This window comes from Diceros bicornis, chromosome 18 (assembly GCF_020826845.1).
Source record: "Diceros bicornis minor isolate mBicDic1 chromosome 18, mDicBic1.mat.cur, whole genome shotgun sequence".
Taxonomy (NCBI): Eukaryota; Metazoa; Chordata; class Mammalia; order Perissodactyla; family Rhinocerotidae; genus Diceros; species Diceros bicornis.
Genome location: NC_080757.1, coordinates 38,271,820 through 38,296,312, shown reverse-complemented (window position 1 = coordinate 38,296,312; position 24,493 = coordinate 38,271,820). Strand labels below are relative to the sequence as shown.

Genomic DNA, 24,493 nt, shown 5'->3' with positions numbered 1-24,493 from the left:
CATATCTTATTTTGAACATTAAATCATGGAAACAAAAAATCTTCCTAACTTTTGAAATCACTCCCTCAAAGGTCCAAATCGCATTGGTTCAAGTAACCTGGATTATTAAAGGTTTTCTGACAAATTTTTCATATCATCCTTTGCTACTAAGATAACAGGAATAATTATTGGCCAAAGAGCCTCAGGTCAGGGCCTTCCGCTGATCTGAAGGTAAAAATCCAGTTTGGGGTTTGGCTCTGAAGTGATATTTTAACATTTCACCCCGACTGCACTGACCAACTGTGCTTCAATTTCCAAAGACAGCTCGGAGGGGCCCCCTCACGCCTTTCCCTCCGCTTCTCAAATCTTTCCGGGCTCCCTGGGGCTCGCAGGCCGCCCGCTCTCCCATGCGCCGCCGACAGGTGCAGCGCCGAGAGCCGCCTCCCGCCCCCAGCTCGCGCCCGCGACCCCGCACCCTCCCGCCCCGCCGGCCGCGCCCTCGCCGCTCCGCCCCCTGCCCCGGCGCGCGCGCACACACCGGCGGGGGCGCGCACGCAGCTGCCGCCGCCGCCTCCCTCCCTCCCTCCCTGCAGGCCCTCCTCCCCTTCCCTCCCCTCCGCCCCCTTCCCCGTAGGCAGCCAGCCCGCCGCCCGCCCGCCCGCACTGCCTCCCTCCCGGCCCCTGCGCTCCGGCTGGATCTCGCCCCCGCCCCCCAGGCTGCCCGGTCGCTGTCCTCTGGCGGTCGCCCGGGCTCGGTGGATGTGGCTGGCAGCCGCCGCCCCCTCCCTCGCTCGCCGCCTGCTCTTCCTCGGCCCTCCGCCTCCTCCCCTCCTCCTTCTCCTCCTCAGCCGCTCCTCCCGCCGCCGCCTCCACAGCCTGGGCCTCGCCGCGATGCCGGAGAAGAGGCCCTTCGAGCGGCTGCCTGCCGACGTCTCCCCCATCAACTACAGCCTGTGCCTCAAGCCCGACTTGCTGGACTTCACCTTCGAGGGCAAGCTGGAGGCCGCCGCCCAGGTACGGCGACCCTCGGGCGCCGGGGGCGAGCTGCCGGGCCAGCAGTTAGGCCGCGCCCGCGGGCTGGGCTGGGGGCCTGGCCGGGAGGGCGGGCGGGCCTGGGCACCGCGGGCCCGGGGGTGGGGAGGCCCGCTCGGGCACGGGCGCGCCCCTCGGGGTGGCTGCGGGGCCCCCGGGCTGGGGGGCTCTGCCCCGCGGGGCTGGGGCCCGGGGAGCGCCGCGGGCGCCGGCGGGCCCGGCTCGTGCGCCCTTCCGGGGCGAGCACACCTGTGTGGGCTTCCCTCCGACCCCTGGCCCTTCCGGGCGTGATGGGGTTCTGGGAGAGGTGGAGGGTGTTGGGGGAGGCCGGAGGGGCATCGGAGTCCACGCTGTCTCCACCTCCTGACTCAGTTCTTTTCTGCGGTTCTTCCTACGCCCCACGGAGGACGCATGGGAAGGGGCGGTCATCAGGGACTCAGCCGCCGCGCGTTAGCGAGGAGGGGAGATTCTAGAAGGGGGGAGAGGGTGAGAAGGAGAATGTTAATCCCAGGCAGCCTTGCTGAGTTCTCCCCGCCTGCTACAACCCAGGGGCTGGGTTTCCAAGATGATCTGCCCCCCTCCCCCTTCCTCTTCCCCTCAAGTGACAGTGCAGCAGTGACTTTGTTCTCTCCTAACCTCTAGTGAAGCTGAAGGAGGACCCCATCTCTGCTTTTCCTCCTGTCTTCCTAGCTTTGCAGCTTTTGAAGCAGGTGGATTTATTGCTACAGCGATGGTTGCTTAGCAGTACCCTCCTCTGAAAGAAGCTATTAGTTTTAGCATACCACTGGTGAAAATATTCCATTACTCTTCATTGCAGTTTTTGGTGAATCATGCTCCGCCCCCCCCCCGCCCAACATTTTCTGAAGTATTATTTGATTTTGGAGACCATTAGTATTGATGTCCTACAAAGGTCCTGAACAATAGACATTAATGATACCATGTTATATGATGTATTATGTGAAGTCTGTAATGAAAAATGGGAACTGTTTAGTAGTTATCTTTAAAAAAGAATGATGGTAAACATTTTGTTTCATTTCTTTTCCTACTGCAGTCGGGAGAAAAATCAATAGCCCTCAACCTTAAAGAACAGGGTGTATGTAGCAGTGAAATGAAAGAAATGTAGACCAGTGTTCAAAGGAATTGAAAGTTGGCAGTTGTCTTTGAAAGCCAAGTGTCTACTCAGATTGAAAATACGTCTAAAAGTGTAGAATTAAGAAGCATACTGTCAGATTTGGGGCGCTTGTGTGAAAGCGTGAGGGCTCCAGGGTTTGGCTGCATCAAAAGGCAAAACTTATCCCTGTGCAAGTCAGATGATTTAAAAATTTTCCATTAAGAATATGAATCAGAATGAGTACATCTTGGGTCTAAATTCATATTTGAGAGGGTTATTTGGGAGACTGTGTTTGTTTAAGCCAAGTGACTAGAGTGTTTGATATATATTGGCAGGGGGCAGGTGGGAGGGATTGTAAACAGTAGTGTCTTGTGACTTGGCAAACCTGCGGGAAGAGGAACCTAGCGATGAATGAGTTCGCATTATGTGAAAAGACTAACATTAAAAAAATCATTTCTTTCTTTACCCCATTCGTTGGCATAATGAATTGATAATTTTGGGAGGTGTACACATTTAGGGAAATTTTTCAGAAAAGAGTTGTCGATGAAGATTTTTAAGTGATTATTTTGTTAGGAAGTGACAGTTTTATTTAAGTGTTAGGATAGAACAACAAACAGTGACATGCTTCTCCTTACCCCTTTTCTACATGTTTTTCCAAAGAGATGAGAAATATGTGGAAGACTGGTTTGGGCCATTGAGGAAGCACGTGGTAGTGTACTAGATATTAGCAGGGACTTTTTAATCTGATAGAAGGAAATAAATGAATCTTTTTTAGTAACAGGAACTTTTCAAATCATTTCTTTTCATCAATTCTATTCAGGCTAGGTGGCAACCCAGCTGAAAGAAGGCATGATAGTGAATTCTAACAGGTTTCATTAAAGGATAATTGGACTTTTTAATTGTACCTACTGCCACCCTTGGAAGTGTAAAGAGGAGTTAACATTAGTAAAAAGTTAACATTAGTAAGAAGTATATATTAATGTTTTTGAAATCCATGAATTGGAGCAATACGTTTAAATTGTGGCATTAAGTAGTATTTTATTGTGGAAATCAAAAAATGTGGACAAAATTATATCTCTAGAAACCTAGATTTATAACTGGTATTGGGTCAGTTTCCTAATGGTTGGAATCACATTACACGAGGTATGCAAGTTGCTTGGTTGCTTTAGTTGCAAAATTTTATGATAAGCCCAGAGTATTTGTACAAGTTACATATTAGAAACTTAGTGGATTTTTAACCTAGCCTGGCGTGTGGACTCCTGGGAAGGTGAAGAAATTAGTCAATGCGCACTGATTTAAAAAGTAATTGTCTTTTACATAAGTGAGTGTGGTCTGATTCAGCAGGACTTGAAAATGTGTTATCATGGGCCTAGAGAAATGGGACATTCACTTTGCGCTCCCTTTACGTTAGGATATTTGAGAGTAACAGATTTTTGTAGCTATTCTAACTCTCTTGTTTTGTGGATAATTAATTAAGAAATAGATTACAAGTTTATGTGAGTGGCTGCAGTTCCTGGTTATTAGCATATAGTGGTTTATATAGTAATTGGACTTTCTCTTATGGAAATATTTTACCTGTGCCAGAGAAATTAACTTCATCCTACAAAGCCAGAAGTCAGGATATATTAGATAATCCTTGGCCTCCGCCAACAAAATATTCATGTTGGTGATGACTAAATTGGCACTTACAGGAGAGTTACAGATATAGTAGTTTATTTGGCAGGCCAAAACTTGGCACCCAAATGGATGTTATTGTCAACCCTGTTATGGAATTTTCTGCCCAAATTTTGCATGTTTTCTATGCAGTCATTTTGGTAGTTTTTTATTACTTTAAAAAAATGATAAAATTAATAATTTGTCCAGCGTTGTGCTAGATCACTAAATGGTCTTAAGAAATTAAATTGAAAGATTGGTGACAAGGAATTGAATTTGTTCAGATTTTCTATTCTGTTTCTTGAAATATCTATGAGGAAACAAGTATAAGAAACTTGTATATTGAGCTTTATCTAATGTCTGGAAGTGAATTTTGCAGTGAATTTTCCAGATAAATGATGCTTACCCTTTGAGGCACTTAGACTTTAAAACATATTTACTGCTTTGGATGGAAATATTCCTAAAATGTATTATGTTTTTTTTTTTTTGTTTATGAGGAGATCAGCCCTGTGCTAACATCTGCCAATCCTCCTCTTTTTTTTGCTGAGGAAGACTGGCCCTGGGCTAACATCCGTGCCCATCTTCCTCCACTTTATATGGGACGCTGCCACAGCATGGCTTGACAAGCAGTGCGTCAGTGCGTACCCGGGATCCGAGCTGGCGAACCCCGGGCCGCCGCAGCGGAGCGCGTGCACTTAACCACTTGTGCCACCGGGCTGGCCCCAAATGTATTATGTTTTTAAACTCTATGATTCCTCATAATCTTGATTTGTTTCTTTTCTTCTTCTTTTTTAAAATACTGGACATTATTCTGAATATCTGTCATTGATACTCATAACCATAGATTACACAAAACTATGTACTATATCATTTATTAGTTTCATGTCTGTTCTTTAAAGTTTTTTTGTTTGGTTTCCTTACTCTCAGGTTATTACTTCTGGCTGCTTATTGTGCCTTGTTGCTGCCTATTGTGCAATTTCTTCCCTCTTCTATTTTACTGAACTTGATCTGAAGAGGTCTAAGTAACCAGATAAACAAGCTTGTTTGAGCTTAAAAAAAAATTTCTAAGTGAGGATTTGATGGATTCTCTTCTGAGTGAAGGGTATGAGCTTTATTGTGTGGACTTTGTATCATCATCCATTCTGGCTTTTCATACAGGTGTTTTTTTTTTTTAACTTCCTGGTTTTGGATAATTGATATTGTCCAGTACAACCTGGATAAATGTGGTCTTGAGTAGTAAATTATCTATAAAACTTCTCTGAACTTTGCTACGTAAATGAGCCTGTTCTTATTGTCAAGTAAATCTTATTCTAATCTGGATGTGAGTCAGTGGCAAAGGACTGAGTCTTCTGATAGCTGTTTTGTTGTTAACTGAGATTAGTTCTCTAGATTTCGGAGATTCCATTTTGAACACCATACAACTATGTAGTTCTCAGTTTATTTGGCTACTTGTAATCATTTTAAAATTTTATTTTAAATTAGGAAGTATTTTAGAAATACAGAAAAGTAACCCAGCACTTAGCAGATAGTAATGTTTAGCAGGTATTAACGTTTTGCCCCATTTGCTTCGGACTTTGCCTGATGTTTTTTGGGAAACAAAATGTCACAGATACCATTTAAAGCCCATTTCCATCTCTTCCCACCCCCCACTCCCAGAGGTGACTTCTCTCTTTAGGTAGGTGAATATTATTCCTACGTTTAGTTTTAAAGTTTTATTGCAGGGCCGGCCCCGTGTCTTAGCGATTAAGTGCGCGCGCTCCGCTACTGGCGGCCCCGGTTCGGATCCGGGGCGTGCACCAACGCACCACTTCTCTGGCCATGCTGAGGCCGCGTCCCACATACGGTGCCTAGAAGGACGTGCAGCTATGACATACAACTATCTACTGGGGCTTTGGGGAAAAAAAGGAGGAGGATTGGCAATAGATGTTAGCTCAGAGCTGGTCTTCCTCAGCAAAAAGAGGAGGATTAGCATGGATGTTAGCTCAGGGCTGATCTTCCTCACAAAAAAAATAAATAAATAAAGTTTTATTGCATATGTAAGTATCCACGAACAATAAATAGCAATATTCTGTTTAAAAATTTTACATGAATGGTACTTATTATGTTTGACTTTCCACAACTTGCTCTTTTCAGTGTCTCTTTTGTTAGAAAACTTGGCTCAATTTTTGTTTACTAATTATTTGCTCCTTATTGTCTTTAGAAATTATAGCCCTATTCCACAAAGGCAATGATTATTACAAAATTTTAACGATGAAATTGCTTGTTAGGCAAAGTGACTTCAGGCTTCATACTGACTGGTATTTGGAATTGTCACACTGGAAATTTCCTTTTACTAAAATCTCAGGACTTTGGCAATCAGGAAAAAACCTCTTAAGTCTTAGTGTAGTACATGTAAGGTGTATTCCTGAGTGATTGTAGTAACGACACATTCAGGGAAAAAAATGGTCTTAGATTGCTGCCTTCTTAGCTCAAAGGAAACCTCCACTGTAAAATTTTTCCCAGTGGTCGAGCTGCCTCTTCAGTAGAGCCATTACTTAAGCGTTTGGTTCAGTTGAAGTGCAGACTGTGGGACTCCAAGACTTCACCCTGGGTTTGAAACAAAGGATACACTAACATTCCGTTCTTTAATAGTGTCAAATGGAAGAATTGAAAAGGAGCTTGTTATCAACATAGTTTATATGCCACCTTTAACATTTTGCTTCTATTTTAAGCTTGGAAATTGAAGATCTTAATTCTGAAATTCCTTTGAATTATTACCTGTATTTTGATAGTGGAACACACAGGTAGTAATATTCACTAACATGATGATGTTAATATATGAAAAATCACATACTGAATCATCAGGTCAGTATTACTGTTGGGAAAGCATCAAAAAGACCAGTGTTAGGGGCTGGCCCCGTGGTGTAGTGGTTAAGTGCGCGTGCTTCGCTACTGGCGGCCTGGGTTCGGATCCCAGGCGCACACGGACGCACCGCTTCTCTGGCCATGCTGAGGCGGCATCCCGCATACAGCAACTAGAAGGATGTGCAACTATGACATACAACTATCTACTGGGCCTTTGGGGAGAAAAAGGGGAAAAAGAAAAAAGGAGGAGGATTGGCAATAGATGTTAGCTCAGGGCGGGTCTTCCTCAGCAAAAAGAGGAGGATTGGCATGGATGTTAGCTCAAGGCTGATCTTCCTCACACACACACACAAAAAAAAAGACCAATGTTAGAGTGTGGTAGTCAAGCACTTAAGCATATGCTTCAGTCCACACGAATATTTTAAATTACCCTCCTTGTAGTAAATATATGCTGCTATCCAAAATGCTATATAATGCAGCACATAGTTCTTAAATTTTATATCATTCTGATCAGGCACTATGTAAACTATTAGGTGAATACTGTTAGTTGATATTCAGAGTAACATCTTTATGATTAGAGCACATTTACTCTTGGTCTCTGTGTATCTTAATAATGACATCTATTAAGTGATTACTATGTTTCAGGCACTAAATTCTAAAACAAGCACTTTCTACGGATTGTCCTGTTGTTTAAAGTGCATCTCTGATATGAGCTAGAATATACTGCCTGGTTTTTAAAATTTGAGTGGAGTTCTATTATTAAGTATTTTTGTTCCTTTGGTTCTTCCCTCCCAGTCTTCCAGAAATGGCAGTATTCTGAAAACAAAACAAAACAAAATTAGTAGCTATTCAACAAGCAGCTTAATTCATTAGTATAAACAGGTCGGTTTTCCCTAAACACAGGAGGAATTGAAATGTTTTTGTATTGTACATGGCCTGGATGTTGTACAGCGTACTGGACGTTGTGCACTGTGTCTTTCCGAAGTACACAAATACTTTCCCTTAGAATGTTAACAGTAGTAGTAAGATAAGTGTCATTTGGCATAAGTAGTGTTGTACAGGTATCTTGACATTGGTAGATTAACTGCTTGGCTACCATTAAATTCACTGCAGATGTTGATGGATGAAAATATGGTTGCCTATAAAGATTAAGACCCATAAGTGAACCACTGTTACTACTCTGTTGGCATAAACTTCAAATTCTGGAAGGTTTTTATTCATTTTACCCTTTGGAGCACACCCCAGTAAGTGATTCATTTCTCTGTGTTTCTGAATTTTTTTTTAAGTCAGTTTATGAATAGGCAAAGTGATTTTTTCTTTTTGTTCAAATGTGCTATAAACGGCCAATTGGGATGTAAAAGTTTTAGTGCTGTTTAGTTATGTTCTGGTGAAATAAATAGTGTGAAGGAATATTACCACTTACAAAATAAAAAGAGGGCCTGCCCCGTGGCTTAGCGGTTAAGTGCACGTGCTCCGCTACTGGCGGCCCGGGTTCAGATCCTGGGCGTGCACCAACACACTGCTTCTCCGGCCATGCTGAGGCCGCATCTCACATACAGCAACTAGAAGGATGTGCAACTATACGTACAACTATCTACTGGGGCTTTGGAGGGAAAAAAATAATAATAAATAAAATTAAAAAATAAATAAATAAAAAAGAAAAGTTCATTACATGACATTTTTGTTTAGAAACAGGAAGATTTATGAGAAGGATTTTTTTTTTTTTTTAAATGAGCCGAAATAGTTTCACTTTATGTGTTAGAGATTTTGACAGTTTGTTACAGGCCTAATAACATGCTATCTGTAATTTAGGTCAAGTAATTTTAGTTTAAAATTAATCATGTTTATGTATTTTTATTAATAAGATGATTACCCTTAGGTATTGCTTTTTCCTACAGATATTATGTTACTCCTGTGTCCTTACCTAGTTCTGTGGTCTGTTCAGTGATCTCAAGGCACTGTTGACCTACACATGGGTTTTGTTTGGTCTACACAGTGTTTTTGAAAATTTTGAATTAGTTGCCATAATTTAAAAATTGAGAGATTGCACATGAAATCTGAATTTGTGGCTTTTTTTTTTGAATGGGAAGATCTGTTGACACTAAGTCTGCTTTTCAGTATAGCGATAATTAGTTGGTTCCAAGAAATGGCTACTTCCTCCTTCCTCGGTGGGCTTGTGCATAGCCTTTACCTGGCCTACTGCACTCACCTGCTTGGCTGGCCTCTGTAGGCATTTGTTTGTGATTTAGGGCATCTGTATTTTTTTTTGTTGTTGATGTTTTAATAGTTTATAACATTGTGAAATTTTGGGTTGTACATTTTTGTTTGTCCATCACCATATACTAGGGCATCTGTATTTTTGTTATTTTAGATTTAGACCATTCAAATGTCTGAAAATGAATTTGAAGTTTTGTTTAATGCCTCAAATCTCTTAAAACAAGGTTACAACCAAATTGAAAAATGGGTAAGATATATGAACGAGCAGTTTGCAGAGGAAAAACTTAATGGCCAAAAAAAAAAAAAAAAAACGGGGCCGGCCCGGTGGTGCAAGTGGTTAAGTGCGCGCGCTTGGCTGTGGCGGCCCAGGGTTCGCCGGTTCGGATCCCGGGCGCACCCACGCACTGCTTGGCAAGCCATGCTGTGGCGGCATCCCATATAAAGTGGAGGAAGATGAGCATGGATGTTAGCCCAGGGCCAGTCTTCCTCAGCAAAAAGAGGAGGATTGGCAGATGTTAGCTCAGGGCTGACCTTCCTCACAAGAAAAAAAAAAAAAAAGGAAAAAGAAAAGATACTTAGTAACCAATGTTACTGGTAAGCAGAGAAATTCTAATTAAAAAACAATGTAAGGCTGGCCCCGTGGCATAGTGGTTAAGTCCATTGCCTTCTGCTTTGGTGGCCTGGGTTCTTGGGTTCAGATCCTGGGTGCAGACCTACACCATTCATCAGCCGTGCTAAGGCGGTGACCCACATATAAAATAGAGGAAGGTTGGCAACAGATGTTAGCTCAGAGCGAATCTTCTTCACCAAAAACAACCATGGAATACCGTTTAGTACCTATCAGATTGTCAAAAATTTTAAAGTTTTTTGGAGGATGCTGAAAGTGGGATTTCTTTATTCTTTGCTCATGGGAGTGTCAATTGAAACTACTCTGGAGAACAATTTTGGTAGTTCTTGGTAAAGAAAACGTGCGCACAAGAAAATGTGGACCAAGATATTTATTATAGTACTATTTTATTTTTTTTAATTGAAGTATAATTGATGTACAATATCCTATTAGTTTCAGATGCATACAGTACTATTTTAAATAACAAAAAAGTGGAAATAACCTAACTTCCTTCAGGAAGGAAATGGATAAATAACTGTGGTATATATGTGCACGAGTTAAAATTAATGAATTAGATCAATGTCTATCAGCATTTACCCATCTCAGAAACAATGTTAAATGAAAAAAAGCAGGTTGCAAAAGGTTACATACACTTTGATACCATTTGTGTAAAATTAAAAACATTGTTTGCTGATCTTGATATATGTAGCAAAAGTACTAAACATACAGGAGAAAGATATACATTAGCCTTTGTCTCTAGGGAATGAGGAAGAGAAGAAAGGGATTTCATTATATCTAAATTTTATTTTTTTGGATCCAAAGCAAGTAAGACAAAAGTCTTAAAAGTTTATTTAATCTTGGTGGTAAATCATTAGTGTCTGTTATATCCAAAATGTTTCTTTGGGAAAAGAAAAAGTTTAAAGAGTGTTTTATGGAGTTTTGTCATAGTTTATGATATATTCGCTTTCTTCCTCTGTCCCTACAGTAGGCCTCGTTGATGGATTTGATGTGCAGGTGAAAATACATAATTAATTGCAACATAAGAAATGTTTTAATTTCAAAAAATTTTTAGTTAGGAAACATTTTTTGAAATTAAAAAAATTTTAATTGTTGTCTTATATCAAGGTTTAAGTAGAAAAAAATTGCTTTTATTTAGCTCATTGGCCAGATGTTTAAATTCTGTGAAAAACTTAAGTATTTATTATTGCTTTTAATGTAATTTGGAAAATGTGAATTGCTTTGGATTACTTAAAACTACTCATTTAATGATGTACACCTGAAATTTATACAATGTTAAACCAATGTTACTGCAATAAACAAAAAATTAAAAAAAAAAAACTACTCATTTATTTCTACCATTGATGCATAAATACTCAGTCTAGGTTTTAGTGGTGTCTGGGTTAAAAAAATTGCCTGTGACATACATTAGGCCAAGATGAAGATGTACATGTTATTAATCTAGGCTATTTCTGACATTGCTGGGTTTTTTTTTCCCCTTAGGTGAGGCAGGCAACCAATCAGATTGTGATGAATTGTGCTGATATTGACATTATTACAGCTTCATATGCACCAGAGGGAGATGAAGGTAAGAGCTGTTTTCCATTTTAGTTCGCTGTCTCTGTGTGTATGATATGTATTATTTGTGCATGCTTTTGCCTGTGTGTAATATATATACATTTTCAGGTTAAGCTATCAATGTTACTTTAGAAATAGGAAAATTCTTTAGATGTTCATGGGAAATATTTGCATAGTGTAATCTGACTGTACTATGAAATAAAGGAAATGCCACAATTTTAATTCTACTTCAAACATTAGCTTATTTTGTGAACTTAGGCAGATCACATTTTCATAAGTGTAAAATGAACATAATACCATGCATACAAAGCTGAAGAGTTATTTTAAAAGTTAAAAGGTTCATCAAGGGGGCTTAGTTCATATGTGGTTTTCGTAAAGTTTTTTTTTTCCCCTCTTGAACTATAAGTTAAAATTGAGATAATAAATCTTCCTCATAATTGAGAGAAAAGTATTTACTTTATGAGATAGAATGTGAAGGTTAGAAGCTAGATGATGGAATTAATTACAGGAGAAGAATATGTTAAAGAGAAGCATGGTATAGAAGGTGTGGGAACTCAGTTTGCATCTTTAAAATGAGAACTATTCGCGCATTCTACTTCGGTGGCCCAGGGTTCCCAGATTTAAATCTCGGGTGCGGACTGATGCTCTGCTCATCAAACCATGCTGTGGCGGCATCCCACATATAAAATAGAGAAAGATGGGCACAGATATTAGCTCAGAGCCAGTCTTCCTCAGCAAAAAGAGGAAGATTGGCAACAGATTTTAGCTCAGGGCCAATCTTCACCAAAAAAAAAAAAAAAAAGAGAGAGAGAGAGAACTATTTTAGACCTTGTAATTGCAATAAGGATTAAACTGAGTAATCAATTTTGGCCTGAAATCTTGTTCCCACATAAGCTGCATTTTAAAAAGTTATCAAGTTTGGGGCCAGCCCCATAACATAGTGGTTAAGTGCTGCTGCTCTGCTGCTGGCACTCAAGGTTCAGATCCTGGGCGTGCACTGATGCACCGCTTGTCAGGCCATGCTGTGGTGGTGTCCCACATAAAAGCGGAGGAAGATGGGCACAGATGTTAGCTCAGGGCCAGTCTTCCTCAGCAAAAAAAGAGGAGGATTGACATGGATGTTAGCTCAGGGCTGATCTTCCTCAAAAAATAAAAAATAAAAAGTTATCAAGTTTGGCATGACCCTCAAGTATATTAATATTGGAGCTGCATTACTTTTTACTTTTGACTTCATCTTGACATTCCTTGTCAAAATGGTTTATTGGTTAGTCTCTACTACTCTGAGACTTCCTCTTAGAAAATCTTCTCATTTGATATAAGTTAGAAACTTGACCTTTTATTTACATTTTGTATTGTTGTTTTCGCTCTCCTTTACATTATACTGAAAAGCGTACAAATAACATTTTAAGCCCTGGCAATATTTATTTCATGAATTTTTTCTTAAATTGTCTTGTCCATGGAAAGACAAAAAAAGGTAAATAGCAGTTGAGCATAGTATTGCTGAGAACTACTTATGTTCAGTTGATTGTAAGTGAGATCAAACTGCTGTGATTTTAAGTTAGAGGAATAGATCCTTCAATAGACTTTGAATAAGTGCCAACTTTAAAACAATAGTTTGGTAAATGAAAGAGAAATTATTTAATTTCTTTAACTGTGAAGAAAGATGGAAGCATCTTAGCTAAGCATATCAAGGCAAGCTTTGTTGTCGGTAGAGAACACTTAAATTCAATGTAGGGTTTTTATTTTTTTTATTATTTTATTTATTTTATCTTCGTAAGGAGATCGGCCCTGTGCTAACATCTGCCATTCCTCCTCTTTTTTTGCTGAGGAAGACTGGCCCTCGGCTAACATCCATGCCCATCTTCCTCCACTTTATATGGGACGCCGCCACAGCATGGCTTGCCAAACAGTGCGTCGGTGCACGCCCCGGATCCGAACCTGCGAACCCCGGGCCACCGCAGCAGAGCTCAGGCACTTAACCACTTGCGCCACCGGCCCGGTCCCCAGTGTAGGGTTTTTAAATGGTAGCCAGTATAGATAGGTAGAGCTAATAAAATAAATGTGCACTCTCCAGCTGGCTTGGTTTCAGCTCAGGTTTGTTTTTTATCTTCTACTAAAATGCCAGGAAAGAATTCAGAGAACTGAAATGTTTTGAATATGCATAACTGAATAGTGCAAAGCTCATAATGATCTGAATCTCAAGGAAGCAGTGTTAGTTTTCTCACTGAGAGGGTCAGAAGAGAAATGAAAACTTATAGGAAATGAAGAGGCTTTGGGGAGAGATTCAGATAAAACATTAAATTTTTTGTTACATAAAATATTTTCTTCAGAACTAACTGAGGTACATTTCTCAACTAATTTCTCCTACAGCAACAAGAAAAACCTGGAGTCATGTGTAACCCCATTTAATTTTAGAGTATAAGAGAATGGGAAGTTGTATTAATTGGGTATTTTAAGGTTTTAGTCACAAACAGGGATCGATTTGGATAGATTTCACCTTCCAGATACATATATAGCTTAATTTTGCCCTTGGACGTAGTAGCATTTCTTGATTTTTACCTTACGGAAGAGAATAACTTGTTGTTTCTTTGTGTGTGTGTGTGTGTGTGTGTGAGGAAGATTAGCCCTGAGCTAACATCCGATGCCAATCCTCCCCTTTTTGCTGAGGAAGATTGGCCCTGGGCTAACATCTGTGCCCATCTTCTTCCACTTTATATGGGACGCCGACTCAGCTGTGCATCGGTCCGCCACTGGGATCCGAACCTGCAAACCCTGGGCTGCCGAAGCGGAGCGTGGGAACTTAACTGCTACACCACTGGGCTGGCCCCTAACTTATTTCTTTAGAAACTAGTTGTGAATTTGACTGCCAGCTCCTTCCAGGGCTCTATGCTGGTGGCAGGAGTCGATAGGAAAGATACCATTTTTTAACCCAGCTAATCTCATCTAGTACTTTCTAAATTGTGATTGCCTTCTGCAAGACTGATTTACATATCTGTAGTCACTAAATCTTGGTGCTGTAAGGTAAAATCAGAAAATTATTTGAAGGCATGAAATTGTTGCTTCTTTGTGTAAGTTTTTAATTGATGAAAAAGGCCATCTTGTGATATGTGCAGTAACCCAGAAAGACCTATTGGTGTGTGTCTCTTTAAACTAAGGCACTGCCTTTTAAACAAAAATAATTTATTCTAAAACCTATTTGAGATCTTTGTAATATTTTAAAAATGAGAAATCAGTAAGAAAAGCGGCTGAAAACTGTTTTTTTACTGTTCTGCACTTCAAGGGTTGGTGAAATCACTAGCACTTAAGACAGTGCAAGGAATGCACCTCCCTACACAGTGCAGGGATTAGTATTGTCATCAGCTTCTGCAAGCGAAATACGAAACTTTTGAGTGCCTGAACTCAGGTCCTGACAGGTAAAGAGTCTTTTAATTTATCATTAATAGATGGCTTGGGCATAACCACATAGAGAATGATCACTTGAAAGTTTGGTACCAACTTTTCCCTTACTATACTCTGTCAGGTGTATGTTTGTAGAATTACCTGTGCAAGAAAAAATCTTTCCATTGGTGATACAGTATTTCATACAAAGTTCTAATATAGTTTCAGATCTACCAACATCAGTTTGGTTTATCCATATAAGGCATGTAAATTTTAACACATTTATTCTTGAAGTAGGATTGTATTTTTCAGTGCGTGCATATGTGTGTATTTAGTGAAAGGATAAAACAGCTAAGTCAGAAATATTGCCAAATAATAATTTCGAGCAAAACTATTAACTTGAAAAAAGGAATGGTTCCTCACACTTGGTCATAAGCCTTTATCCAACTATTAGTAATATATATTCTGCCATGCAATTATGTATGGATTAGTAATAACATTAATAAACTTCCATCTCTTTTCAATAGAGTTGTGTATGTCATCATTCTGAAAATACATGCATGAATAATTAAGTGCTAGCCCTCAAATCAGGAAGAGTGAAAGAGAAGGGAAAATATCCATTTCTAGTATAAATGTATTGAAATATAATATAGAATTTCATAAGGAAATTTTAACTGAAAGGAATTCAGGTATAACTTTAGTTATACAAATAATGATATAGGGTAGGGGCTTCAAACCAGAGTTACTGTTGGGGTTAAGCCAATAAGAAACATGCATGGATTGGGCTGGATGTAGGAAAAAAAGACTGTTGAGACAGAGACTGAACCGAAGAGTGCATGTCTCACATAAATGTATTACAAAAAAAAACTTTTCTGGCCAAACAGAACATTTTTGTGGGCTGTATTGAGTTCTGTTGAATTTGCAACCTCTGAAGAGGGATTCCGTGGCACTGTGATGTCTTACGCATGTTCTTTATCATTTGGACGTGAAGATAAGACTTGAGCATAGCTGTCTCATTAAAAAGAGAAAAAAGATTCTTCTGGGTTCTTAATTGAAACTGATATAAATAATGTATAATATGCCATATTACTATTAAATATATTAAGCAAATTGTTTGCTGTGTGTGTTCTAGGGATACGTATATACTTTAAAAAGATTCAGACTCTAGCATACTGCCTCTTTTTAGGTACCTTTGAGAGTTTTTTGGGCACTAAAATGGCCTTCTGAGATCTTGTTTTTATTTTGTCTCTGGTTTATTTACTATTCCTGAGTGTATTGAGTTTTTGGAATTTTGAACATGAAGTCAGTTATGTGCTGTTAGTCTTCTGAAGAATGGGTAAAATTAATGCATAAGCTAACCACTATTCCAGGCTACATTGAGGCACCAAATATTTTCCCAATTCTTTGGTAACTTTCAGAACATCCTGTTTTCTGAATTAAATGGTGATTTTATCTTTTTTTAAATTAATAAACTTTATTTTTTAGGGCAGTTTTAAATTCATAGCAAAATTGAGGAGAAGGTACAAAGATTTCCCATATATCCCCTGTTCCCACACACACACAGCCTCCCCCCCATCAACATCCTGAACCAGAGTGGTACATTTGTTACAGTCAATGAACCTACATTAACACCTCGTTATCACCCAAAGTCCATAGTTTACCTTAGGGTTCGCTCTTGGTGTTGTGTGTTCTATGGGTTTCGACAAATGTATAATGATCTGTGTCCACCATTATAGTATCATACAGAATCATTTCACTGCCCTAAAAATCCTCTGTGCTCTGCCTATTTATCCATCCCTCCTCCCAACCCTTGGCAACCACTGATCTTTTTACTGTCTGCATAGTTTTGCCTTTTCCAGAATGTCATATAATTGGAGTCATATAGTATATTGCCTTTTCAGATTTGCTTTTTTCACTTAGTAGTATGCATTTAAGTTTCTTCCATGTCTTTTCATTGCTCGATAGCTCATTTCTTTTTAGCTCTGAATAATATTCCATTGTCTGTGTGTACCAGTTTATTTATACATTCACCTAGTGAAGGTTACTTCCAAGTTTTGGCAGTTATGAATAAAGGTGCTATAAATATTAATGTACAGGTTTTTGTGAGGACATAAGTTTTCAGCTTCTTTGGGTAAATACCAAGGAACATGATTGCTGGAACCTATGATAAGAGTGTGTTTGGTTTTGTAAGAAACTGCCAAACTGTCTTCCAAAGTGACTGTATCATTTTGCATTCCCACCAGCAGTGAATGAGGGTTCCTGTTGCTCCACATGCTCCCCAGCATTTACTGTTAGTGTTTTGGATTTTGGCCATTCTAATAGGTGGGTAGTGGTATGTCATTGTTGTTTTAATTTGCAGGTCCCTAATGACATGGTGTTGAACATCTTTTCTTTAATTTTATTTATTTATTTATTTTCCCCCCAAAGCCCCAGTAGATAGTTATATGTCATAGCTGCACGTCCTTCTAGTTGCTGTATGTGGGACGCGGCCTCAGCATGGCCGGAGAAGCGGTGCGTTGGTGTGCGCCCGGGATCTGAACCCCGGGCTGCCAGCAGCGGAGCGCGTGCACTTAACCGCTAAGCCATGGGGCCGGCCCCATGAACATCTTTTTGTATGCTCACTTGCCATCTGTATATCTTCTTTGGTGAGGTGTCTGTTCACATCTTTTGCACAATGTTAATTGGATTGTTCTTTTTCTTATTGTTGAGTTTTAAGAATTCTTTGTACATTTTGGATAATAGTCCTTTATCAGATCTGCCTTTTGGAAATATTTTCTCCCAGTCTGTGGCTTGTCTTCTCATTCTCTTGACATTGTCTTTCTCAGAGCAAAAGTTTTATTTTGTTTTGTTTTCTTTTTGTGAGGAAGATCAGCCCTGAGCTAACATCCATGCTAATCCTCCTCTTTTTTTGCTGAGGAAGACCAGCTCTGAGCTAACATCTATTGCCAATCCTCCTCCTTTTTTTTTCCCCAAAGCCCCACTAGATAGTTGTATGTCATAGTTGTACATCCTTCTAGTTGCTGTATGTGGGACACAGCCTCAGCATGGCCGGAGAAGTGGTGTGTCAGTGCGCACCTGGGATCTGAACCCGAGCTGCCAGTAGCGGAGCGCACGCACTTAACTGCTAAGCCACGGGGCCGGCCCATTCTCTTTTTTTCTTAGTAAGCCTGGCTAAGGGTTTGTCGATTTTGTTTACCTTCTCAAAGAACCAACTCTTTGTTTCATTAATCCATTCTACTGTTTTTTTTTTTGGTCTCAATTTCATTTATTTCTGCTCTGATTTTTATTATTTCTCTCCTTCTGCTGACTTTGGGCTTTGTTCTTCTTTTTCTAGTTCTGTTAGGTGTAATTTGAGGTTGCTCATTTGGGCTTTTGCTTGTTTGTTAAGGTGGGCTTGTATTGCTATGAGTTTCCCTCTCAGGACCGCTTTTGCTGCATCCCATATGGTTTGGTATGGCATATTTTCGTTTTCGTTTGTTTCCAGATAGTTTTTGATTGCTCCTTTAATTTCATCAATGATCCATTGGTTGTTAAGTAGCATGTTGTTTAATCTCCACATTTTTGTCACTTTCCCCGTTTTTTTTTCGTGGTTGATTTCCAGTTTCATAGCATTATGGTCTGAAAAGATGCTTGTTATGATTTCAATCTTCTTAAATTTATTGAGGCTTGCCTTATATCCCAACATATGTTCTATCCTTGAGAATGTTCCATGCATGCTTGAGAAGAATGTGTAGTCAGCTGTTTTTGGGTGGAGTGCTCTGTATATGTCTACTAGGTCCATCTCGTCCAGTTTTTCATTTAAGTCTGCTATTTCTTTATTGACTTTTTGTCTGGATGATCTATCCATTGATGTAAGTGGGATATTAAGATCCCCTACTATTATTGTGTTGTTGTTAATGTCTCCTTTTAGGTTTGTTAATGGTTGCTTTATGTACATTGGTGCTCCTATGTTGGGTGCATATATATTTATAAGTGATATGTCTTCTTGGTGGAGTGTCCCTTTTATCATTATATATTTCCCTTCTTTGTCTCTCTTAACCTGTTTTATCTTGAAGTCTACTTTGTCTGATATGAGTATGGCAGCACCTGCTTTCTTTTGTTTGCCATTAGCTTGGAGTATTGTCTTCCCTCCTTTCACTCTGAGCCTGGGCTTGTCTTGAGAGCTGAGATGTGTTTCCTGGAGGCAGCATATTGTTGGGTCTTACTTTTTAATCCATCCTGCCACTCTGTATCTTTTGATTGGAGAGTTCAATCCATTTACATTTAGGGTAATTATTGATATATGAGGGCTTAATGTTGCTGTTTTGTCACTTATTTTCCGGTTCTTTTGCATTTCCTTTGTTTCTTGTCCCATTTGTTTCAGACTGCCAATTCAGTTTGGTTGTTCTGTCTTATGACTCTTCTAGTTTTCTCTTTGTTTATCGTATGTGATTTTGTTTTGATTATTTGTTTAGTGGTTACCTTGAGGTTTGTGTAAAAAATCTTGTGTATGAGATAGTCCATTATCTGATGGCCTCCTATTTCCTTATACTAAGTCAATTCAATCACTTTCCTCTTCCCCTTCTAAGTCATCCTTGTTATACCTTATTCTATCTTGTGTTGTGGGTGTGTGTTTACAGTGATGAGGTTAAATTTATTTTTGGTGAATTCCTTCCTTTGATCTTTGATTTTAGTACTTAAGTGGTTCCTAACCTATTCCCGTAAAGATCTACTAGTTTTCTGAGTTTGTCTACCTATTTTTCTCCTTGCTCCAAGTTTTGTATTCCCTTTCTCTTCTATTTTTCAGGCCTAAGGGCCTTCTTGAGTATTTCTTGTAGTGGGAGTCTTGTGGCCATGCACTCCCTTAGCTTTTGTTTATTTGGGAAAGTTACTATTTCTCCATCATATTTGAAGGATATTTTTGCTGGATAGAGTATTCTTGGCTGAAAGTTTTTGTCTTTCAGTATTTTGAATATATCATTCCAGTCTCTCCTAGCCTGTAAAGTTTCTGTTGAGCGATCCGCTGAGAGCCTGATGGGAGATCCTTTGTACGTTATTTTTTGTTTTTGTCTAGCTGCCCTTAATGTTTGTTTATTTGTTTTTTGTGAGGAAGATTAGCCCCGAGCTAACATCTGTTGCCAATCCTCCTCTTTTTTTTTTTTTTTTTTTTTTGCTGAGGAAGACTGGCCCTGGGCTAACATCCGTGCCCATCTTCCTCCATTTTATATGGGATGCCGCCGCAGCATGGCTTGACAAGCAGTGTATCAGTGGGTGCTTGGGATCCGAACCCCAGGCCACCACAGTGGAGCGCACGCACTTAACTGCTATGCCACTGGACCAGCCCCTTCCTTGCAAATTTTGATAAGCTCTGTTTTTATTTTCATTTCAAAATATTTAAAAATTTCTCTAGGGGCCGGCCCCGTGGCTTAGCGGTTAAGTGCGCGCACTCTGCTACTGACAGCCTGGGTTCGGATCCCAGGTGTGCACCGACGCACCGCTTCTCTGGCCGTGCTGAGGCCGTGTCCCACATACAGCAACCAGAAGGGTGTGCAACTATGACATACAACTGTCTACTGGGGCTTTGGGGGAAAAAAAAGGAGGAGGATTGGCAATAGATGTTAGCTCAGAGCCGGTCTTCCTCAGCAAAATGAGGAGGATTAGCACGGATGTTAGCTCAGGGCTGATCTTCCTCACACACAAAAATAAATAAATAAATAAAAATTTCTCTTGAGGGCCAGCCCCGTGGCTTAGCGGTTAAGTGCGCGCGCTCTGCTGCCAGCGGCCCAGGTTCGGATCCCGGGCGCGTACCGACGCACCGCTTCTCCGGCCATGCTGAGGCCGCGTCCCACATAGAGCAACTAGAAGGATGTGCAACTATGACATACAACTATCTACTGGGGCTTTGGGGGGAAAAAAAAGGAGGAGGATTGGCAATAGATGTTAGCTCAGAGCTGGTCTTCCTCAGCAGAAAGAGGAGGATTAGCACAGATGTTAGCTCAGGGCTGATCTTCCCCAGAAAAAAAAAAATTTCTCTTGAGATTTCTTCTTTGCCCTGTGTGTTGTTTAGAAGTGTGTTGTTTAATTCCCAAGTATTTGCAGATTTTTCCAGTTTTCTGTTATTGATTTCTAGTTTTGTTCCATTGTGGTCTGAGAGCAGACCTTTTATGATTTCTTTAAATTAGTTAAGGTGTGTTTTATGACTCAGAATTTGGTCCATCTTGGTGAATGTTCCATGTGAGCTTGAGTAGAATGTGCAGTCATCTATTGTTTGATGAAATAGGCTATAGCTGTCAATTATATTGGTTGATGGTGCTGAGTTCAACTATATCCTTACTGATTTTCTGCTGCTGTATCTGCCCATTTCTGATAGAAGGGTGTTAAAAGTCTCCAACTATAATAGTTGATTCATCTCTTTCTCCTTGTCATTCTATCAGTTTCTGCCTCATGTGTTTTGATGCTGTGTTGTTAGATGCATACACATTAAGGATTGTTATGTCTTCTTGGGGAGTTGACCCCTTTATCGTTATGTAGTGCCTCTTTTTATCCCTGATACCTTTCCTTGCTCCGAAGTCTGCTCTGTCTGAAATTAATATAGCTATTCCCACTTTCTTTTGAGTAGTGTTAGCATAGTATATCTTTCTCTATCCCTTTACTTTAAAATTTTTTTTTTATTTTTATTTATTTATTTATCTTTTTTCCCCCAAGAGCCCCAGTAGATAGTTGTATGTTATAGCTGCACATCCTTCTAGTTGCTGTATGTGGGACGCAGCCTCAGCATGGCCGGAGAAGCGGTGCGTTGGTGCGCGCCCGGGATCCGAACCCGGGCCGCCGGCAGCGAAGCGCGTGCGCTTAACCGCTAAGCCAGGGGGCTGGCCCCATCCCTTTACTTTTAATCTGTATGTGTTTTTATATTTGAAGTGGGTTTCTTGTAGGCAACATGTAGTTTGGACTTGCTGTTTGATCTACTCTGACAATCTCTGTCTTTTCATTGGTGTATTTAGACCATGATGTTTAAGGTGATTATTGATATCGTTGGATTAATATCTACCGTATTTGTTACTGTTTTCTATTTGTTGCTCTTGTTTTTTGTTCCTGTTTTTGTCTTCCACACTTGTTCTGCCTTTTGTGGTTTTAATTGAGCATTGTATATGATCCTATTTTCTCTGCTCTCTTAGCATATCAATTATACTACTTTTTTTCTTAACTTTTTTTTAGTGGTTTCCCTAGAGTTTACAATATATATTTACAACTAACCCAAGTCTACTTTCAAATAACACTATACTGCTTCACAGGTAGTGTGAGTATCTTATACTAACAAAATATTCCTCATTCCCCCTCTTATCCCTTGTATCATTGCTGTCATTTCACTTAGCATACACACACACACACACACACAAGCCAACATAATCAAATACATTGTTGCTATTAATATTTTGAACGAACTGTTACCTTTTTTTTCTTTTTTTATAATTTTATTTATTTATTTATTTTCCCCCAAAGCCCCAGTAGACAGTTGTATGTCATAGCTGCGCATCCCTCCAGTCGCTGTATGTGGGACACGGCCTCAGCATGGCCGGAGAAGCGGTGCATTGGTGAGCGCCTAGGATCCGAACCCAGGCCGCCAGCAGCGGAGCTTGCACACGCAACCGCTAAGCCACGGGGCCGGCCCTGAACTGTTATCTTTTAGATCAATTAAGAATAAGAAAAACAGGGTTGGCCCCATGGCATAGTGGTTCCATGCGTTCCACTTTGGTGGCCCAGGTTTGTGGGTTCAGATCCTGGGCGCAGACCTACACCACTTGTCAGCCATGCTGTGGCGGCGACCCACGTACAAAATAGAGGAAGACTGGCACAGGTGTTAACTCAGGGCTAGTCTTCCTCAAGCAAAAAAAGAGGAAGATTGGTAACAGATGTTAGCTCAGGGCGAATCTTCCTCAGCAAAAAAAAAAGAATAAGAGAAATAAATGTTTTTATTTTACTTTCATTTATTTGTTCTCTGATGCTCTTCCTTTCTTTATGTAGCTCCAAGTTTCTGACCTATATCATTTTCCTTCTTTCTAAAGAACTTCTTTGAACATTTCTTGCAAAGCATGTCTGCTGACAACAAATTCTCTGAATTTTTGTCTGAGAAAGTCTTTATTTCCCCTCAATTTTTTTAAGACTTTATTTTTTTTAGAGCAGTTTAGGTCGATAGCAAGAGTGAGAAGAAGATTCTCCTTCACTTTTGAAGGATAATTTTGAAGAATTCTTTCTAGATTAGTAGTTTTTCTCTCAACACTTTCAATATTTCACTCCACTCTCTCTTGCTAGCATGTTTTCTGAGGAGAAGTTGAATATAATTCTTGTCTTTGCTCCTCTATAGGTAAGGTGTTTTTTTTCTCTAGCTGCTTTCAAGATTTTTCCTTTATCTTTGATTTTCTAAGTTTGGATATGATATGCCTAGGTGTAGTTTTTTTGGCATTTGTCTGCTTGTTCTTCTCTGAGCTTCCTGGATCTGTGGTTTGATGTCTGACATTAATTTGGGGAGATTCTCAGTCATTATTGCTTCAAATATTGCTTCTCTTCCTTTCTCTCTTTCTTCTTCTGGTATGTCCACTGCGTGTATCTTATACCTTTTGTAATTTTCCCATAGTTCGTGGGTATTTTTTTCTGGTATTTTTTTTTTTCAGTCTTTTTTCTCTTTGCTTTTCAGTTTTGGAAGTTTCTGTTGTTGTGTCCTCAAGTTCAGAGATTCTTTCCTCAGCTGTGTCCAATCTGATAATGAGCCCATCAAAGACATTCTTCATTTCTGTTACAAAATTTTATTTTTATTTTTATTTTTTAATAATTTTATTTATTTATTTATTTTTTCCCCCAAAGCCCCAGTAGATAGTTGTATGTCATAGTTGCACATCCTTCTAGTTGCTGTATGTGGGATGCAGCCTCAGCATGGCCGGAGAAGCAGTACGTCGGTGCACGCCCGGGATCCGAACCCAGGCCGCCAGCAGCGGAGTGCGCGCACTTAACCGCTAAGCCGCAGGGCCGGCCCTGTTACAAAATTTTTGATCTCTAGCATTTCTTTTTTATTCTTTCTTAGAATTTCCATCTTTCTGCTTACATTAACCATCAGTTCTTGCATCTGTCTACTTTTTTCATTAAAGCTCTTAGCTTAATCATAGTTTTAAAAAAATTCCTGGTCTGGTAATTCTAACACTCCTGCCACATCTGACTCTGGTTTTGATGCTGAACAAGTCTCTTCAAATTGTAATTTTTTTTTTTAGTTTTTATTTTATTTTTTGTGTCTATGAGGAAGATCAACCCTGAGCTAATATCTGATGCCAATCCTCCTCTTTTTGCCGAGGAAGACTGGCCCTGGGCTAACATCCATGCCCGTCTTCCTCCACTTTATGTGGGATGCCGCCACAGCATGGCTTGCCAAGCGGTGCATCGGTGCGCGCCCGGGAACCGAACCTGCGACCCCCTGGCCACCGCAGTGGAGCGCGCGCACTTAACCACTTGCGCCACCAGGCGGGCCCCAGGCTAGAGGTTCTGTTTGTTTGTTTTTTGGTATATGGTTGTCCACTTTTTCTAGCACCATTTTTTATAAAGATTATTCTTTCCCCATTATATTTCTGGACTTTGTTCTGTTCCATTTTAAGTCTTGAAATCAGGTAGTGTAAGTCTTCATCTTTGTTCTTTTTTAAAATAATTTTGGCTCTTCTGGGTCCCTTTAATTTTCATATAAATTTTAGAGTCAGCTTGTCAATTTCTACGTAAAAGCCTATTGAGATTGTTATAGGAATTTCATTGACTACATTGGGGAGAGCAATATTGAGCTTTCTCATTCATGAAGAATATATATTTCTCCATTTATTCAGATCTTCCTTAATTTCTCTCAGCAGATTGTAAGAGGTTCTAGTTGATTTTAGCTCATTCTAGGGAGGAATTAATTTTCTGCTTTTTTTTTTTTTTGGCAGACAGAATATAACTAGATCATCTTTTATTTTTGGGTGAGGAAGATTGGCCCTGAGCTAACATGTGTTGCCAATCTTCTTCTTTTTGCTTGAGGAAGAGTGGCCCTGAGCTAAGGTCTGTTCTCATCTTCCTCCCTTTGGTATGTGAGTCGCTGCCACAGCATG

At 40.0% G+C, this 24,493-nt stretch overlaps 1 protein-coding gene across 1 annotated transcript in view; it reads left to right on the top strand.

The window, feature by feature from the left end:
• The first annotated feature begins 648 nt into the window (after positions 1–648).
• Positions 649–24,493, top strand: part of NPEPPS (aminopeptidase puromycin sensitive) — an 83,609-nt gene continuing 59,764 nt past the window's right edge. The window contains exons 1-2 of the mRNA XM_058560798.1: positions 649–993; positions 10,944–11,028. Of these exons, the coding sequence (XP_058416781.1) occupies positions 739–993; positions 10,944–11,028 (340 nt within the window). The 5' untranslated portion in view covers positions 649–738. The remainder of the gene's footprint in view (positions 994–10,943; positions 11,029–24,493) is intronic.